The sequence below is a fragment of the Macrobrachium nipponense genome, chromosome 23, assembly GCF_015104395.2.
Source record: "Macrobrachium nipponense isolate FS-2020 chromosome 23, ASM1510439v2, whole genome shotgun sequence".
Lineage (NCBI taxonomy): Eukaryota > Metazoa > Arthropoda > Malacostraca > Decapoda > Palaemonidae > Macrobrachium > Macrobrachium nipponense.
The window spans coordinates 78674232-78694231 of record NC_061090.1 but is presented as its reverse complement, the minus strand read 5'-3'; the positions used below and the strand labels follow the sequence as shown (position 1 = coordinate 78694231).

The 20000-nt window shown below is 37.2% G+C and overlaps 1 protein-coding gene across 1 annotated transcript in view; it reads left to right on the top strand.

The window, feature by feature from the left end:
• LOC135198290 (uncharacterized) overlaps positions 1 to 20000 on the top strand; it is a 220918-nt gene that overhangs the window by 59532 nt on the left and 141386 nt on the right. The window contains exons 19-20 of the mRNA XM_064225864.1: positions 247 to 339; positions 2246 to 2365. Coding sequence (XP_064081934.1) covers positions 247 to 339; positions 2246 to 2365 — 213 coding nt within the window. The remainder of the gene's footprint in view (positions 1 to 246; positions 340 to 2245; positions 2366 to 20000) is intronic.

Sequence of the window (20000 nt, the reverse complement as noted above, 5' to 3'; positions counted from 1 at the left end):
GTCTCGAAAATTAGGCCCATGGCACTTTCATAACAATCATTAACCTAGCATTGTTGTACAGTAGTCCATACCTCACAGAGTGTAAGGTCTAGCACCAAAATCTCCAATTCTTCTCTTCCCTCTCTGTTTCTCTACAGAGTACTATTCTTTTTGGAACTAGACTGTTATCCATGTTTTTGAAGGTGGGCTGTCCTGTGGAGTCTTTTTCTGGAAATTATGCAAATATGTGTTTCATTTTTTTTTCAGACTACTCAAGGCGAGAGTAACGTGACTCTCAACTACGAGTACAGTCCCAGCAATTTCCATGGCAACGGGAGCCTCACCTTCCAGGGAAAGCAAGTAAGATTAGATTCAACTGCTTTCTCTATTCTGTCACTAGCCTCGTGGTTGAGCTTCACTCGCTTAGTTCTTCCCCTCTCATTAGCTTGTTTTGTTTGGAGCTGGCCTGATAAAGAGGCGAGACTGCTTGCCCAATCTTCAGATTTAAGATAAACGTCTAATTTAAAAAATGAATCTATTTTTGGCAAACCAGCCCCTGTTGATCGTCAAATTTTTTATAAACTTATGCAAATAAATAAGAATGTATATAGACACTTTCATGTCTTACATATGTATCTAGTCTGAATTTTGACAGCCGATTGAGATCATGCCCAAAAATGATAGAGTGAAAGTTCACAGCTAAATTTGAATATGCCCCATCTATACTCTGTTTTTTTTCATCTGTCCATCCGCCTGTGGTGTTTTTGTATGGTAACACTGCGTCCGGGCTTTAGATAGTTACATTCAGCTTACATTCAACGATTATAATAATATCCTATTTCGAATATTAACGGTGTAATTCGCATACAGTAAATTATTAAAACACTTTTCAGTTGCAAATGTACACCCAGATATCCTTTTATTTACCTAAAACTTACACATAGCGTAACTATCTAAAGTCCAGGACGCAGTGTTACCATACAAAAACAACACAGGCGGCTGGACAGATGAAAAAAAACAGAGTATAGTTTATATTGAGTTTACATGGCCATAACCAACAAAATGTAATGCAAATTCATGAAGTTTAGTTTTCTTTTGAATTGAAGAGGTTGTCAAATAAAATACGGTAAAAATTTGTTTCCCTGAGTAGTTATTGTTGTTAAACAGTTTATTATGATAAAAGAACCACTCAATAAGTCCGTCAGTCCTGGAGAGGACAGATTCAGTCTTGGCTAAATGGTTAGAAGTAAATAAATATGTTCTGATACAACTTTTACATTGTGATATTAGCTGTAGATTATAGTGAACTTTTTCTTTTCATAATCAGGAATAATTTTGATTGTCAACAGCCTCCAAACGAGAGGCTCGATCACTGGTTTTGGTAAAACCCTAAATTATTATTTAATATATTTTTTTCATTACTTTAAAATTCCCTGCTCCTTTGCTTAAGTTTTCCCATTTCCACTCCGTATTCACAAAGGTGTTTATTCATTCGGGCTTTGTTGTAGTTTATTGCCTTTTTCTTAAAAAGCATTATGATCTAAGGAAGGTTTCTTAATGAATTTGGGACCTTTTTAGTTTGCTGATTGTGTTAAGAATGATAATACTGGCCTTAGAGATTGGCTCCTACTGCTGCTGCTAATAATAATAGTAATTTATCATATCAATAATGAACTAAACAGGTTATTTACGAACAAGTGCATAAAAGGGGACTCACCAAGCATCAAGTTACTTAACATAACCCAACATAACTTAATCATCCTTATCCAATAGGGGGATTTTTCCCATGAACTCTTGCCACCAGTTACAGTCACTTTAAACCTCTCCCAACCCAGGGTCCTCGTTGGACGAGTGGTTTATGTGCTCGCCTACCCATTTGGTAGTCCCGAGTTCGATTCCTCGCTCTGCCAATAAGGAATCAGAGGAATTTGTTTCTGGTGATTAGAAATTCATTTCTCGATATAATGCGGTTCAGAACCCACAATGAGCTGTAGGTCCCGTTCCTAGGTAACCAATTGGTTCGTAGCCACATAAAAATAACTAATCCTTCGGGCCAGCCCTAGGAGAACTAGTAATCAGCGCAGTGGTCTGGTTAAACTGAGATATACTTTTTTCTCCCAACCCTAATAAAATAACGAAGCTTTCCCACCCACCCCCCACCTCTCCACCACCACCTCAATAGCACAAACTTTTCATTGTACATTTAACCACCATGTTCATCACTAAGAATGCTTAGTCATTCCCAGTACTTTCCGTCCATTGGCAGGTGAGCTCGCAGATAGTAACGAAGAACTTGAACGACGACGATGGTCGTGATTTCCAGGTGACGCTGAGCTTGGTCAGTCCTCAGTACGACATTGACTACCTGGGAGAGTTGGTGTTCAGGGTGAGTTTGGCATAAGTGTTCGTTTCTCATGCTTCAGCGCTCTGGTGGGGTTGCACGATCGTGTTCTTCAGTTTTACCGCCAATATTGCTCTACTGGCTGTCAAGTCTTGGAACTGCTGCAAAAAGAGCACAGACAAACGGCTCATTTGAGTCTTGACATCTCTCCTCCAAATGAATGAGTGAAAAAATATATGGCTCTAGTTTTGCCACCAGTGTTTACGATTAAGCGCAGAATTTGGCGGCTAATGCTGTACAAAAAGAAAAAGATGGTTGGAGACTTGTTCATGTGACTACATTTAGTAATTTAGTAGGAGGGTGATCTTAATTGTCATCATAATTATTCCATTGTTAATTCATGTTATACTTGAAGAGATCCCGTGGAATGTAAAAAATGGGAGAACTCTTACAATCTGGCAAATGGAGATGCTATAGTAAATAAGTGTTTCATTTATTAAATATGGAATAGCATTCCTGACAAATAAGAGACTATTTGATTTGTAAGGTTAAACTACGATAAAAGGAAGAAAGAGGAAGTGGATGTCTTAGCGAAAATGAGTTAAGTGAGCGCGGAGCCAATGGGAGCTTATGGGATTTGTTTTATCTCTGTAGTTCCTGGTAACTTCAAGTTTGAAGTATAGCAAAGGTGGTATTTCCTGAATGCAGAGATATGGTGTAGATATGATGCAGAATTTCTGTAATTTAGAGAAGAAATGGTGGATGAGCATTATTGACAAATATTTATTTGTTACCAATTTCAAGACATTCATGATTTAATGTAAACATCACAATTCAGTCATATATATATAGTATATATATATATATATATATTATATATATATATATATATATAGTATATAGATATATATATATATATATATATATATAATATATATATATATATATATATATATATATATATATATATATATATATGTATATATATATATACTATAATATATATATATATATATATATATATATATATATATATATATATATATATATATATATATATATACATATATATATTGTGACGAAGTACCAAGTATCTGGTTACCATTCATCAATTGTTACCTCACAAAAGCCAGACACCTGCCCTCATCACAGGTACTAAACGACTGTATACTCTAAAGGCAACAGTGATCCCTTAACAACTTACCAGTATTGCGGAAAATCAGACTAAGTTCAACAAAACAGGTGTGAGGTAATCTTGTAAGTAATTAAATTAATCAAAGGGCATCACTCCATCAACAACTTTAAAAGTCTTAAGTATTTCCCAGATTTCAAAAGTCTAAGTACTTCCCTGGTTCTAAGTCACTTCAAGTAAATTGAAGGAAAACAGATTAATCACCACTCTATGTTTCTACCCAACATCAATATAATTATATACTTGTATAAAATAAAGAAAACACTTATTAAAATTTTAAATACAAACATTTATTATTAAACTCAAAATTTATAAGTGAAATTCACAATATCAGGGAAAATTACTGTTACTTGAAAACAAAGTAAAGTTTAATTAATTCTTGAATCAATCAAGTAAAATTAAATCAAAATTAATTTATCACAAAATTCGAGAAAATTACTTCAATCAAAATTCAAAAGTGTCAGGCAATAATTGAAATTTGGAAATTAATTCATAAGTGCTAAACAACAATAAAACTTGAAAAGAATTCTAAGTAAATGCAAATTAATTCACAAGTTTTAAATTTAATTAAATGTGCAATGATTAAGCAATGAAAATACAGAAAATGCGGAAAATGTCATAATTTCAAAAAGTATTAGTCACACAGAATATAAAATAAAAAGGCACACTTCAATAAGAAAATGAACAAATGCATAAAAATGAAACAAACACAAAACACAAAAATTTGCAATGGGTAAAAACGTAAATAGTTTCTCTCAAACCACTGTAACCATCAGTTATTTAGTTTTTACCAAATCACTGTTCCGTTCAGTTATTAGTTGTTACCTAACCACTGTTCCTATCAGTTATTAATTTCTTACCAAACCATCATAACCATTAGATATTAGTTGCAACTAATAAAAATATAACACACTTTACCTTTTTGGTATACCAATTTCTTTCTCTCTTGCTGCAGCTTGTTTCACACTTTCACAAAACCAGGCGCCGTTACAACAACAATGTTTGTTCAGATTCCACAAAAAACACTAGATAATACTAAATAAACTGTAAGAAATATCAAATCTGAAATTTACAAATTACGAGTGACCATTCAATAAGTACGAAATTGTTACGTTATTTTAAAATCAAAAGTGCTATGAGAGAGAGAGAGAGAGAGAGAGAGAGAGAGAGAGAGAGAGAGAGAGAGAGAGAGAGAGAGAGATGTGAACGATTTGAGTCTTTAAGCCCGAATGAAAAACTTCTCCCTTACGGAAGCTGGACTGGAGATGACACAAAACGTTTTTGGCGATAATGCTTCCAGAAGCTTCAAAATCTTACGCAACTTTACATACAAAATGTGTAATCTGCACGTGGCTTTGACAAAGACATACGCGTATGAGACCAGTCTGTTGATGACAGAATCCCAAAACACATTGAAGATTTGAGCTCGCTTATCAAACTTGTTGACAGATTTTGAAAAACAACTCTAGCTTTGAACGGACAAAGATATTCTCTCTCTTTCTACATTCTACATTATACGTATTCTTTTTATACATTATGTTATGCGAAATCTGAAAACACATTTAAAACATCATATCTCTAAGCTATCTAGGAATATGGAAAAATGTTGCAAAATTCAATTCTAACATTTTATACAGTCAAAGAGGGGATATATGCATTTTGAAAGTAGCAATATATATATATATATATATATATATATATATTATATATATATATATTATATATATATATATAATATATATATAATACACACATACACATACATATATATGTGTCTGATCACATCACCGTGATTCTTTTCTTATATATGCATTAAGCTACAAATGTCCTTTAATATCTAATTCGCTCTACCCCATAATTAAGATATTTTCATATATGTTAACTGAAGGGGAATTTTTAGTTGATGATAATTTCGTCGGCTCCTGGGCGCAAACCTAGGAACCCAGAAATCAGGACGTACAGTGAAGCGCCTTTAACATATATGAAAATATATTAATTCTGAGGTAGAGTGGGTTAGATTTTCAAGGACATTTGTAGCTTTATATATATATATAATTAATATTATATATATTTATAATTAATATATATATATATATATATATTATATTATATATATATATATGTATATATGTATATTATGTCAGGCAGTCCCCGGGTTACGACGGGGGTTCCGTTCTTGAGACGCGTTGTAACCCGAAAATCGTTATAACCCGGAACATCATAAAAAAATACTAAGGAAACCTTATTTTTTAACTTTTAATGCTTTGGGTGCATTGAAAACTATGTAAAATGCATTCTTATTGCATTTTTCATGGTGTCACATTTCTTCTGCCAGATGAGCATTGTAGGCGTTGTAACCGTGGAAATAATTTCTGATGAATATAATTGAAAAGCGCCTTAACCTCGGAACGTCGTAAGCCGAACCCGTCGTAACCCAACGTGACTGCCTGTTTATATATATATATATATATATATATATATATATATATATGTGTGTGTGTGTGTGTGTGTGTGTGTGTGTGTGCGTGCATCCGTGCGTGCATGCGTATGTTTGAAAAATCACAGTAGATGCACGTGACTTCATTATATTAACGGATACCACAGGAAAATGTTGTTCATTCACGCATCTCCGCGGCACGAATGAGACAGTTTGCAAAGAAGGTTGCAAAGTAAACAAAATGAACAAGAATACCAGATGGTTAATTATCAAAGGATAACAAACCAAAAAATAATCCAGGATAATCCAGGACCAGGTGGTCACAAACTGAAACCATTGGCCCAACCCTAAGAGATATGGAAGCTTAGCCAGACAAAATCCAAAAACAGGTATAAAACTGAATACCGGATGTTTAATTGTCAAAGGATAATAAACAAAAAGACAATCCATGATGATCGGGATCACGCGGTCATAAGCTAAAACTAAACTTAACCATAAGAGATACGGAATCTTGCCCATTCAAAACCTAGAACCATGTCTAAAACTGAATACTAATTTTGTTGCCTATATTTATCTACAACTTTTCAAAATATGAAGGTATCAGGATTAAACAAACAAATATTTAGAATTTAGAACACTTCCATTATTTGACTTGATAAAACAAGATTCAATGATACGTATTCTCGTTTTTTTTAGAAGGGAACGTATAAACTTGTAAAGTACTTTGATCGTAAGGTTGTAGAGGGTCTTGGCCCCAAAACGTTTCCCCTTGTAATGACGTCTTGCATTTTGGGATTGAGTTACATAGAACCAGAAGTTCCAATACGAAGATAGAATTCGTGTTCATTCTTATTGCAGAGACCATTTGCGCTGGTTCTCTCTCTCTCTCTCTCTCTCTCTCTCTCTCTCTCTCTCTCTCTCTCTCTCTCTCTCTCTCTCTCTCTCTCTCGTCCCCTCCATTTTGATATTGTGAAATCTGATATTTAACTTTGTAGCAGTGTGTATCTCGTAACAGCACTTATTAGTATGTTTTGGTCACAGGCCTATCAAGTGTTTTGTGAATTCTGAAGTTTCAGCAAAAGTAAAACTTTGAGGAACAAATTAAAGTGATATATTTAGTTTGAAGTGTGTGTTTCCAGTTTCTTAGTTTTTCACATTTTATATTGTGGCAAATTTGATACATTTACTCATTCTGTGTTTTCATGTTTTTGCATCAGTCACAACTTGTTTGATGAACCTTCTTAAATAATATTTCTTAATGGTCTAGTATTGCATGCTTGATTAAATTTCACACTTTACCACCTGTGATTTAATTTGCAATTACTTAGATTTCTGATTTCTGTTCAAATCTTTGGTTTTTCTTGATTAATTAGTTTATAAATTGATCTTTTTAATTTAATTTTGTTTAATAATTTAATTCACTGATTAATTAGATTTTGTGTTGGTTTCAAGTAATAGGACAATTTTGCTACACAGTAAGACTGAATTCTACTTAAAGATTTTGACTGCAAAAAGAATTTTTTTTTTATTTAAAGTTTTAATAAGTGTTTCATTTATTGACCACCAGTGATAGGATTAAATTTGTGTAGTGCATGCCAAAGTGATAGATTGTGCTTTCCTTCAATTTTCTCTAAGTGACTGAAGACAGGGGAAACAGTTCAAGTTGCTTGATGGAGTGATGCCCTTTGATTAACTAGAGCCTATATGAATACCTCACACTTGTTTTGATAAACTTAGTCTGAAATTACTCCATCAGAAAACTTAAACTTTTACTCCTGTCTTCAATCACTTAGAGAAAATTGAAGGAAACCAAATTCTATCACTGTGACATGTACTACACAGATTTAATCCTATTACTGGTGGTAACGAGTGAAACATTTATCAAAACTCTGAATAAAAAAAATTGAGTTTTACATTCAAAATTTATAATAAGTAGAATTCAGTCTTACTATGCGTGCAAAAATTGATTATTACTTGAAAACAACACAAAATTTGATAAATTCTTCAATGAAATTATTAAACAAAATTAAATTAAAAAGATCACTTTATCAAGAAATTATATTAATCAAGAAAATTTTAAACTATTAAGAAATATGTAAGATTTGAACAAATATCTAAGTAAGAGCAAATTAAATCACAGGTGTTAAAGTGCAAAATTAAATGAAGTATGCAATACTAGATCATTAAGAAACTCTTAAGAAAGTTAATCAAACAAGTTGTGAATGCAGAAACGTGAAAACAGAATATGTAAATGCATCAAATTTACCACAAAATAAAAGGTTAAAACTAAGCAATTTTAAACACACAGAATATGAAGAAAATGCTTCAAAAGAATGAAACAATTCACAAAACAGAAAATCGAAGTGTGGGAAAATGAAATTAATACACCTAGTATTTTAAGTCGACTTAAGACTGGGAAAATATCACTTTACTTCGTTCTTCAAATTTTTACTTATGCTGGAGCTTCAAATTTACTGTAGAGGAAGAAAGAATTTGTAATTTGAATGTTTTTGATGTAACAGTCAATAAAAATGATAGATTTTTCACCTTTTCAATCTTTCTAAATCAACTAACATTGCCTCTTTTGTTCATTATTATTTCGAAAGTCAACTGACATTGCCTCTTTTGTTCATTATTATTCCAATCACCATCAAAATGTCAAATGTCTGTAGCCCGCAGTTTATTGACGCTGAGATCAAAATTATTTATGATATTGCCTTGAAACTTAAATACCATAGGACTTTCGTAGATGTAGCATGGAACAGAGCTAGAAAAACGCTATATTTAACTAATGACAACTTTAATTTAGCAAACATAACATTCTCAAGTTACCGTGTGATGAAAGGTTTTTAGAAATTCCTGGAATTTTAAAGCTTTTCAGCAAAAATGTTGTTTTCAGTAACATTAATGTTAAGAGTTTAGTAATAAAAATTTCTCCTAAAGATGTTTCTGGCTGCATATATGAAACTCCTTGTAAAAAGTGTGATAAAATATATTATGGACAAACTGGAAAATCACTTTCACAACGAATCAAACAGCTCCAATATTCAGTGAGAAATGGTCAAATATCGAATGCATTATTCATATATATGAGATTTAGATCATCCTATTAATTGGAGTCAGGCAAGATCCTTAATGAAGCGCCTCAGTGGCGTGGTTGGTTTGGTGTTTGCTTCCCACCTCGGTGGTCGCGGGTTCGATTCACGGCCATTCCATTGAGGAGTGAGAGATGTGTATTTCTGGTGATAGAGGTTCACTCTCGACGTGGTTCGGAAGTCACGTAAAGCCGTTGGTCCCGTTGCTGAATAACCACTGGTTCCATGCAGCGTAAAAACACTATACAAACAAACAAGATCCTTAATGCCTTGTAGCAGCACAATTAAAAATAATATCTTTGTATCTTGTTTCATCAAATAATGGAAATGTTCTAAATTTAAGTCTTGGTTTGTTTAAACTCCATGCCTTCATAATTAAAAAAGTTCTAGATAAATATAAGAAACAAAATTAATATATTCAGTTGTATAAATGCTTTTGGACTTTGTATGGCTAAGCTTCCGTTTCTCTATGGTTAAGTCTGTTTTAGTTTGTGTGTGTAATCTCTGATCATCCTGAATTATCTTTTTGATTTTTACCCTTTAAACAATTAATCATCTGGTATTCATGATTTTTTTGTTTACCTTGTAACTTTCGTTTCAATTGCATCACATTTGTGCCTCGACGAAGTTTCATAGGGGAGGGATAATTTTTTTCCCTGCTATCCACTTCATTTTTTTACAGCATATATAAACCATTATGAAAAGGTTCTCCAGTAAGTTTCAGCCTGATCTGATTATTAGTTTTTTTTTAATGAATATTTTTCTCATTTCGGAACCAAACATTTTTGGCCTTTTTTAAAACCCTAAGGCTCTCTTGATTTTTAACCAATTTTCAAAATAAACACATCAATTTAAAGCTGAAAGTATACTCTATAGAAAACATTATACAGAATTGCAAAAAAATGCCTTTTTCTTTTTTCATTTTGACCTAATACTTACACCAAATTTTGAAAAAAAAAAAAATCGACAAAAGTTGAACAAAAACATAAGCTCATAATGAGTATTAAAAAAATTCAAAAATGTATATAATGATAATTATGCAGAATATATTTACAAATCATTTGAGCCCAAAATTTTTGAAATCTGTTAAAAATTGGCAAAGTTATAAGGGTTTGAATGGACCTTTTTAGCTGAAAAACAAAGTTTCGAGAAAAACGCATTTGAAAGTTACCATGTATATTTATTCACCTAAACCCCAATAAAACTGGTTCCATTCTTTGGACCTATTGTTTCTTCATGTATACCATTTTCATTGTCTCTGATAGTGATTTACATTGTCTCTGATGCTTTCTACGAGGCATGGTCACAGTTTATAATAAACAATACCACAAAGAATTACGTAAAATTACGAAAAAATCATGAGCACTAAGTTATGTATGCTTCGCCTTTCAATTCTTGTGGGCAACTGAATTTGTCTGCGGGCTTCTTCAGCTCTTCTAAGCATTGCCATATCCATCGGGAAATGCTATCATACGACAATGTAATATAGCACTGTAAGAAAACGTTATATTGAATAAATGAGTATGATATTTGACTTTTTTACGTAAATGAACATTTTGGCTCATATATACCTGTAGAAAATCGCAATTTTAGGCCCTTTGTAATACGAATTCAGCTATAATCTTTTGTGTCTGGCAAGCCAGTAATATAGCACTGTAAGAAAAAGTTATATTGAATAAATGATTATGCTATTTGACTTTTTTATGTAAATGAACATTTTGGCTCATATACATATACCTGTAGAAAATCGCATTTTTAGGCCTTTTGTAATACGAATTCAGCTATAATCTTTTGTGTCTGGCAAGCCAGTACCCTTAGCAACACAAATAGCCAAAAAAAAAAAAAAACAAATAGCCAAAAAAAAAAAAAATGGTTTTCCGACTCCAAAACCCTCCCAATCTGGCCCCCGCCCGGGAGGTGGTCCCCTTATAGGAAGAAACGGCTACGACACCAATTTCTTCCTACTAAAAGGATTTTGACGTTGTAAAAATCTATTTCTGGGCGATTGGTTCGTGTCGCCCAGCGAAATAATCCTTTAGTTCATTATTTCTTAGGTAAATGATCTAACAAATACCAGAGAATAAACAAAATAAAGAAGAGGTCAGTATAACTGACTCGCTCACCCAAAATAAAAGAAGGGTGTCGGTATGGTCACTAGGGCGAGTGAGACCACTACCACGAACTTCTTGCCATTTAGAAATTTCCCACAACAAACTCCCTCAAGGAGAGAGCCGACCCACAGAACGGGGCGACAACTACTACTACTGCAACCCACGCCAAGCCGACTGCCACGCCTCTGGTGGCCATCCTGAAGTTAGCAATCAATCTTGGGCGAAGGGTTGGGAAGAGGTGGGATTTCGCTGGGCAACACGAACCAATCGCCCAGAAATAGATTTTTCCTATGTCAAAATCCTTTTTCTGGGCTCAGTTCGTGTCGCTGCGCGAAATAATACCAGAGAATTAGCACAAGATTGAAAAGAATAGAGGGTCTCAATAAAACTAAAAACTTAACTAAATACTATAATTGGAACAAAATTGAAATATTCATACAAAATCTTCAGACAATTCTGAGTAAGGATAATAACTAAATGTAACTTACAACTATAAATATTTACTAAAGTATTTACACAAGTTACAGGTATGAATATGTAAATTAACATGTGTGTGGAAAAATTTTAACATAAATAACACACTCAATAAGTTTTATATATACAAATCCAAAGTTAATAAACCATTGGTAATGGGAGTGTGGAACCCTAGCATAAAAATAAGGGGACCACACTCTTAATGATAATATATACAAACATTTGTGGGTGACCCTAGCATAAAAATAAGGGACACACCACTAAACAATCATGAGAGCAGCTAAGACTCAAGACCAAGTGTAGAGCAATATGGTAGGTTAGACAAACTGTTAGGTAAGGTAGGTAGAAAGGAGATCTGGATCTTCAATTGTACTACTAGGCAGAGTCAGGGGAAACTATGTTACCCGTGCAACTGCTGAAAATTTCAGAGATTCCAAAGACTTCAAGTAGTGACGCTTAAATACTGTCGGCGATTTCCATCCAGTATATTTTTTCAAATCATCAAAGTTCATTTGTTGAAAATAATTGATTGAGGTGGCCACTGCCCTGACATCGTGTGCCTTAGGAAAAGATTCAGGGTTAGCTTGTTTAATAAAGTATAGGATTTGTTGCCTAATACCTTTAATTGATAAGGTACCACCTTTTTCTCTCCTAAAGAGGGGACCCGAAGAGGAGGAGGATGTCCTAGACAGAAAGGCTCGTAAGGTCATCACTGGACAAAGAGAAAGGTCTTGGGGAAGGGGAATAACTTTCCATGGTTCCCACCTCAACAAAGGATCCTCATTTTTTGCTAAAAAGCTGCGATCCGGAGAAAGCAGAACTTCTCCTGAGGGGAGAAATTCTACATGACCCGAATCTCTGGATAGTGCCGACAGTTCTGAAATTCTAGCTCCTGAAGCCAAGCTTAATAAAAATAATGTTTTTCTTAAGAGCATTATGAATGAACATGTCGCATTATCTGTATCTGAAGCCAGTTTTAGAACATCATTTAGAAACCATGACACTGAAGTAGGCCTTACGGAAGGTCTAAGTCTAGCACAAGCCTTGGGAATAGACGAAAAGTAAGAGTCTGTTAAGTCTATATTAAAACCCAACTGAAAGATCTTCTTCAAGGCTGACTTGTTTGCCGTAATAGTGCTAGCTGTGAACCCTTTTTCAAATAAGGACCTGAAAAAGGATATGGCTGAGTTGACTGTCATGATTTTAATGTCCGATTCTCTCAGGAAAGATGCCAACTTTTTAACTGCAGCGTCATACTGCCTCAAAGTTGAATCCTTTTTATCTGATTCTAAGAAGAGGATATTTTGTGGATCTATATTTGTATCCCTCTTGGCCACAAACTTCATGAAGTCCATCAAGTTAGGGCTTTGAGAATTCCTGAGGAAGCGAACACAGTCTTCATTTGTACCGACTGGGAGAGTCTGGGATTGGGAATCCGAAGGGACGAAGACCCAATTCCAGCAGCAGGGGGTACCCATTGCTTTTCGGCCAGTCCGGAGCTACTAGAGCTATCTGACCCTTGAAAGTCCTGAGTTTGCTCAGAACTTTCAGGAGAAGATTCACCGGAGGAAAGATGTAAATCTTTTCCCAGTTGTTCCAGTCTATGGATAGAGCGTCTGTGGCATAGGCCAGAGGGTCCAGGTTGGGAGCCACATAACAAGGAAGTTTGTGGTTCGTTTGAGAGGCAAAACAGATCTACTTGCAGACCTGGTACCCTCCGGAGTATCCATTGGAACAAACTGTTGTCCAGCGACCATTCCGACTCCAGTGGAACTGAACGGGATAGAGCATCTGCTATAACATTCCTCACTCCGGCCAGATGGGTGGAGGAGAGGTGCCAACTGAACTTGTCCACCAGGGAAAAGATGGCTACCATGACATGATTCAGGTGTCTTGACTTGGAGCCTTCCCAAGAGACTGGGAATGATGATCAAATAAAAGGGTTCCAAACTTATAGATCAGATAGAAAAAATAGGAATCAAGGGGGAACCGCAATATATGGGAAAGACAAAAAACAAGGAAAAATATATGAGAAATATAGTAACTCAGAATGTGAACTAATAGCGGTAGAATTTGAATCTGAAAAATTGATGAACATAGTAATATATAGACCTCCTAATACTAAAGAGTTTGACTTAATAATTGAAAAAATTGGATGATATATGTAGAAATCACAAGGACTGGACTATTCTCCTATCTGGTGACTTCAACTTTCCTTTCGTAGAATGGAAAGAACGAATAGGAGATTGTGGTTGTACTTATACATATAAAAAAGAGAGTAATAGTAGTGCAGAAGATAAGAGGCAATTTGAAAAGCTATTAGATATGCTACTAGAATACAACATTCAACAAATAAATCACCTGCCAACAAGAAAGGAAAGGAAAATACTTTAGACCATAGTATTTGTGAACGAGATGAATTATGTTAAAGAAATAATAGTTTATAATGCGAATATTTCAGACCATAATGTCATAGAATTAACAGTTCATTCCAAAGCAAGTGAAAATAGAGATAAGCAAGAAATGAAAAAGTGGGAAGGATATGGAAAATACAACTTCTACAGTAAAAATATAAATGGTCAGAAATTAATGAAGAATTAAACAAAGATTGGGATAACATTTTCGTAAGTGATGACATAAGGGTAAATACGGAGATATTATATAAAATATTGGAGAAAATAGTGGAAAAATATATACCGAAGAAGAAAAGTAAACACCATTCATGCATACCAAGAGACAGAAGGATCTTGTTCCAGAAAATCAGAAAGTGGAAAAAAGGTCTTGCAAAAGAAAAAAATGCATGGAAAGTTATAGAACTAAAAAGTAAGATAGAAAATGCAGAACAAAAGATTATACAATCAAAAGAAAATGAAAAAACGGGACTTGGAAGAAAAACCCTATTAAATATCAAGCAAAACCCCAAGCTATTATACTCATATGCGAAGAAGATGAATAAAAGAAGAATAGAAATAGGCCCTCTGAGAATTGAAGGGAGATTAACGAATGAAAAAAAGGAAATTTGCAACATACTGGCAGAACGATATAAGAGAGAATTCACCCCTAGAATAGATAATGAAGATAATGATATAGAAGTAAGGGATGAAAATAGTGAATATTTAGCTGACATAGATATTAATGAAGCTGATATTGTGCAGGCTATTAATGAAATTAAAAATGGAGCTGCTGCAGGGCCTGATGGAATTCCTGCTATTTTGTTAAAGAAAGTAGTTCATTCTATCGCAAAGCCACTTGCAATATTATTAAGACAAAGTGTAGATACAGGCAAGATTTATGATGAGCATAAATTAGCATATATTACCCCTACTTTCAAAAGTGGATCAAGACTAGAGGCAAGTAATTATAGGCCTGTGAGTCTAACATCACATATTATGAAAGTGTATGAAAGGGTAATGAAGAAAAATATTATGAAACATTTAATAAAAAATAATTTGTTTAATAAAGGACAACATGTTTCGTACCCGGAAAAAGTACACAAACCCAACTGTTAGTCCACCGTGAGAACATATTCAAAATATGAAAAGCGGAAATGAAACAGATGTGGTTTATTTAGACTTTGCAAAAGCTTTTGATAAAGTAGACCATAATATATTAGCAAAGAAAATTAGAAAACACAATATCGTGGATAAAGTAGGAAGATGGTTAAAAGAATTTTTACACACAGAAAACAGATAGTTATTGCAAACGACGAGAAATCGGATGAAGTCAAGGTAATATCCGGTGTGCCGCAAGGTACGGTGTTAGCTGCAATACTGTTTGTTATTATGATTGAAGACATAGACAATAATGTGAAGGATTCGGTAGTGAGTAGTTTCGCAGATGACACAAGAATAAGTAGAGAAATTACTTGTGATGAAGATAGGAACGCTCTACAAAGAGACCTTAACAAAGTATATGATTGGGCAGAGGTAAATAGGATGGTATTTAACTCTGATAAATTTGAATCAATAAATTATGGAGACAGAGAAAGAAAGCTATATGCATATAAGGGACCTAATAATGAGACCATCACAAATAAGGAAGCAGTTAAAGACCTTGGTGTGATGATGAATAGGAACATGTTATGCAATGATCAAATAGCAACTCTGTTGGCAAAATGTAAAGCAAAAATGGGAATGTTGTTACGGCACTTCAAAACAAGAAAAGCTGAACACATGATTATGCTTTATAAAACATATGTTCGTAGTCCACTTGAATATTGCAATATGATATGGTACCCACACTATCAAAAGGATATTGCACAAATAGAGAGTGTACAAAGGTCCTTTACAGCTAGAATAGAAGAAGTTAAGGACCTAGACTACTGGGAAAGACTACAATTCTTAAAATTATATAGTCTAGAAAGGAGAAGAGAACGCTACATGATAATTCAGGCATGGAAACAGATAGAAGGAATAGCAGAAAATATCATGGAACTAAAAATATCAGAAAGAGCAAGCAGAGGTAGATTAATAGTGCCCAAAACTATACCAGGAAAAATAAGGAAAGCACACAGGACATTAATCCACTACGCACCAGCATCGATAATGCAGCGTCTATTCAATGCGTTGCCAGCTCATCTGAGGAATATATCAGGAGTGAGCGTAGATGTGTTTAAGAATAAGCTCGACAAATATCTAAACTGCATCCCAGACCATCCAAGATTGGAAGATGCAAAATATACCGGAAGATGTACTAGCAACTCTCTGGTAGACATTAGAGGTGCCTCACACTGAGGGACCTGGGGCAACCCGAACAAGATGTAAGGTCTGTAAGGTAAGGTCTGTTTATGCAGTGAACTACTGCGCTGTCCAGAACTAACTTTACATGAGAGTTCTTTGGTGGAAGGAGCCTCTTCAGAGTCAGGAACACTGCCATTGCTTCCAATACATTTATGTGAAGCTGGCGGAATTGGGGTGACCACGTTCCTTGAACTTTCTTGAACTGAGAATATCCTCCCCAGCTGCTTAATGAAGCGTCTCTGTGGATAGTGATTCCCGGAGGAGGGAATTGAAGAGGCACTGACATGGACAGATTCTTCATCTTTGTCGAAGGACACAGACGATTTCGGAGAATTTGCGGTATTGCTGACAACTTGTCCCTGGATCTGACATTTGCTCTTGAGTGCCAGATCCTGGTTAAGTCTTTCAGTTTGGCTTTCATCAAGATGTTTGTCACTGAGGCAAACTGAAGGGAACCTAGGATTCTTTCCTGGTTTCTCCTTGAAGCATATTTGTACCTTAGAAATTGCTTCACTGACTTCGCTATTTCCTTTCTCTTGGTTACTGGAATCGACAGTGTGAGAGAAGATAGATTCCATTGAATGCCCAGCCATTGAAAGCGGGACTCCGGAGTGAGTCTTGACTTTGTTCTGTTTATCTGGAACTCCAGATATTCCAGGAACTGAATGACTTTCTTTGTGGGCTTTGCGGCATTCCTCGACTGTTGGTGCCCAAATCAACCAGTCGTCGAGGTACGCTACTACCATTATCCCTTGAGACCTTAGTTGTTGAACCACTACTTCCGCCAACTTCGTGAATACCCTGGGGGCTACGTTCAGACCAAAAAGGCGGGAACTACCTTGAAGGAGAATGCTGGTCTCCCAGCTTGAAGCCTAGGTAAGGGCGAAAGTGTCTTGCAATAGGGATATGATAGTATGCGTCTGTAAGATCGATAGAGGTGGTGACGGCCCCCTGGGGAAGTAAGGTCTTCACCTGCGAGATAGTCAGCATTTTGAACTTGTCGCAGCAAATGGCCAAGTTTAACTGGGACAAGTCTAAGATTACCCTTCTTTTTAATGAGCCTTTCTTTGGCACGCTGAATAAGCGACCTTGAAACTTTAATCGCTTGACTCTCGCTATTGCTCCTTTCTGAAGGAGTTCCTCTGCATACTCCGTCAATTCCTTCGATGGAAGTTGAAGGAATGGTCTGGGTGGAGGGGGGCCTCCGATCCAACTCCAACCCAGGCCTTTCGACACAATACTTTGTGCCCATTTGCTGAATCCCCACCGATGCCGGAAGAGAAACAGTCTCCCTCCTACCTTGGAGATCTCACTGCTGCTGAGCCGAGTGACCTCCGCGGCCTCCACGGAAGTGCTTTCCCCTGTTAAGCGACCTTCCTGATCCTCTCTGACAAAAGGATCCTCTAGCTCTACCTCCCCTGGCGAACCGGTCGAAGTGTTGGAAGGCCTGGCCTTCGAACACCTGGTTAAATGCCGGGGAGACAGCATAGGAAGTGGAAGGGTGAGCTTGTGGGGAAATCAGGTAGATGGGCTGAGCCTGAACTTTCGACGTGGAAGGCTGCCTTGGCTGAACGACCGGCACCGCAGACACAGCCTGACTGAAGTGCTGAGGCTTCTTTTGGTAAGGCTGAAACTGTTTGGTCTTCTTTAGTTTCTTGCCTGTAGACGAAGGGTCTTGACGTCTCTTAGCGGAGAGGCCCCAACGGTCTTTGAGGCTTTGATTGAGCCTCGTCGCCTCGCTTTGAACCTCTCTAACCATCGCTTCTGGGAAGAGGTCTGCCCCCCAGATGTTGGAGGAAAGCAACTTATTCGGCTCATGCCGAATAGTTGCTTCCTGGAGGACATGCTTACGGCAGTTGACCCTCGCAACCACAAACTCGTACAAGTCCGATTGGACTGTACAAGTCTGTGATTTGGTCAACAGCTTGAAAAGCGGCTCCGAAGCGTAAGATATGGCCGCTACCTCAGTCATTGCCATGGTGTTAATAGACCTGGCCAGTCTAGTTTTAGCCTCAAACTCGGACTGAATGAGGCTATCGGAGAGTCTTAGAAGCTTCTCGCCGAACTGATCCATCGCACTGTCCGGCTTAAGCTTGCCTACCGAAAAAGTATTCGGCAGGTCTTCCCACAAATCCCCAAGCGAAGGGAGCAAGGGTGATGTGGGGTCTGCTTCCCTCAACTGTGGCAAGGGCTCTCCCTTTAAGCCAGCCGGGATGGTAACGCTGGCGATCTTAGTCAGGAAAGGAAGAGGAGTCTCTTCCTCCATCGTAAAGATGGTGAAAGGACTCTTAAATGCCTGGATTCTGGTGTTGGGGCAGTCCATTTCATCCAGACACCGGAGCCACTCTCTCTGAGCCTGGTCCCTGGAGTACAGCACTGTCTCCCTAGGAACCTTATCCTCCCTGTTCATAGCAGCCTCCGTCAGCCTGGCGTAGCCAATGAACGGAGGTTGAAGATTCTCTGGGTAAAACTCGAAGTCTTCAATCCTTCGAGTACCACACTCCGGGATGGAAATGAACCCGTCCTGGGAAGGAGTGTAGGAAGCTACTCTCCAGGGATTGTTCATGGAGAATGGAGGGAGAGAATCATGAGGAGGGAGCTGGAGTAGGCCTACGCCAGGTGCCGGGGAGGCAGCTTGAGGGGCCTGATTGAAGCCAGACATCAGATTTTCCTGAGTGGCAATCCTGTCCGACAATTGGGAGAACATCTGCTCCATACTCGTTCTCAGAGACCCTACCAAGTCTCCCATCTGTTGCATCATCCCGGCGGAGAAAGCGTTAGGATCAAAGCTGGGAACTGATGTAGAAGTAGATGGGTAACTCACCAGAGGTACCGTAGGGGAAGGAGAGACCACTGACTCCGCCGGAGTACGGGGTCTCTCCTTGGAGGACTTGCTCTTCGAGACTCTAGAGCCTGAAGCAGATGACTTACCCTTCTCTGCTCCGGGATTAGAAGCCGAAGACTTACGAGAGGACGACGCCGAAGAAGTCTTTTTAGACGACGTCTCAGTCAGGGTTTTCTGCGCTCTGTGACCCTTCACTTTGGGAACCACAGAAGCGCTGGGTGTAGTATACGAGAGCTCCGCTCCCGTAAAGCCCTGGAAGGAAGCAGGAGAAGCAGCAGAAGAAGAAGATCCAGTGGCGCCCAAGGGAAGCCCTTGAGCGTCCAACGTACCTACCTCGATCAACAGATCATCTACACCTACCATAGGCTCTACATTCAAATTTAAAGTGGCGACCTCCGCCGAGATATCCTGGCCTGGTTCCTTCATACACGCGGCGACCTGCTGCTGGATCGCTGTCATCGTCGGGGCTGCCTCCGCCGGGTCGACGTACCCCGTCGACTTGCCGCCGGGGAACAGCAGGACACCCATCCTCTTCTCTAGGATGTAGGGCTGTCCCTTGGCGGCGTTCTTCCCGAAGCCGGCGACCCAAGCCCTCAAGGTTGCAAGAGCAGTCTCTCTAACCGCGGCAGCCTGGAAGAGAGGGTGTCTGTTAGATTTTAGGCTAAAGTTGAGGTTCAACCTTAGAATAAAATAAGTTTAAGACTAGACAGTATCAGCATATATTTCCATATATTATGGGGAACTTAAGCTTTAAAAACATATTTCAGAATTTATATCGTATGTATAT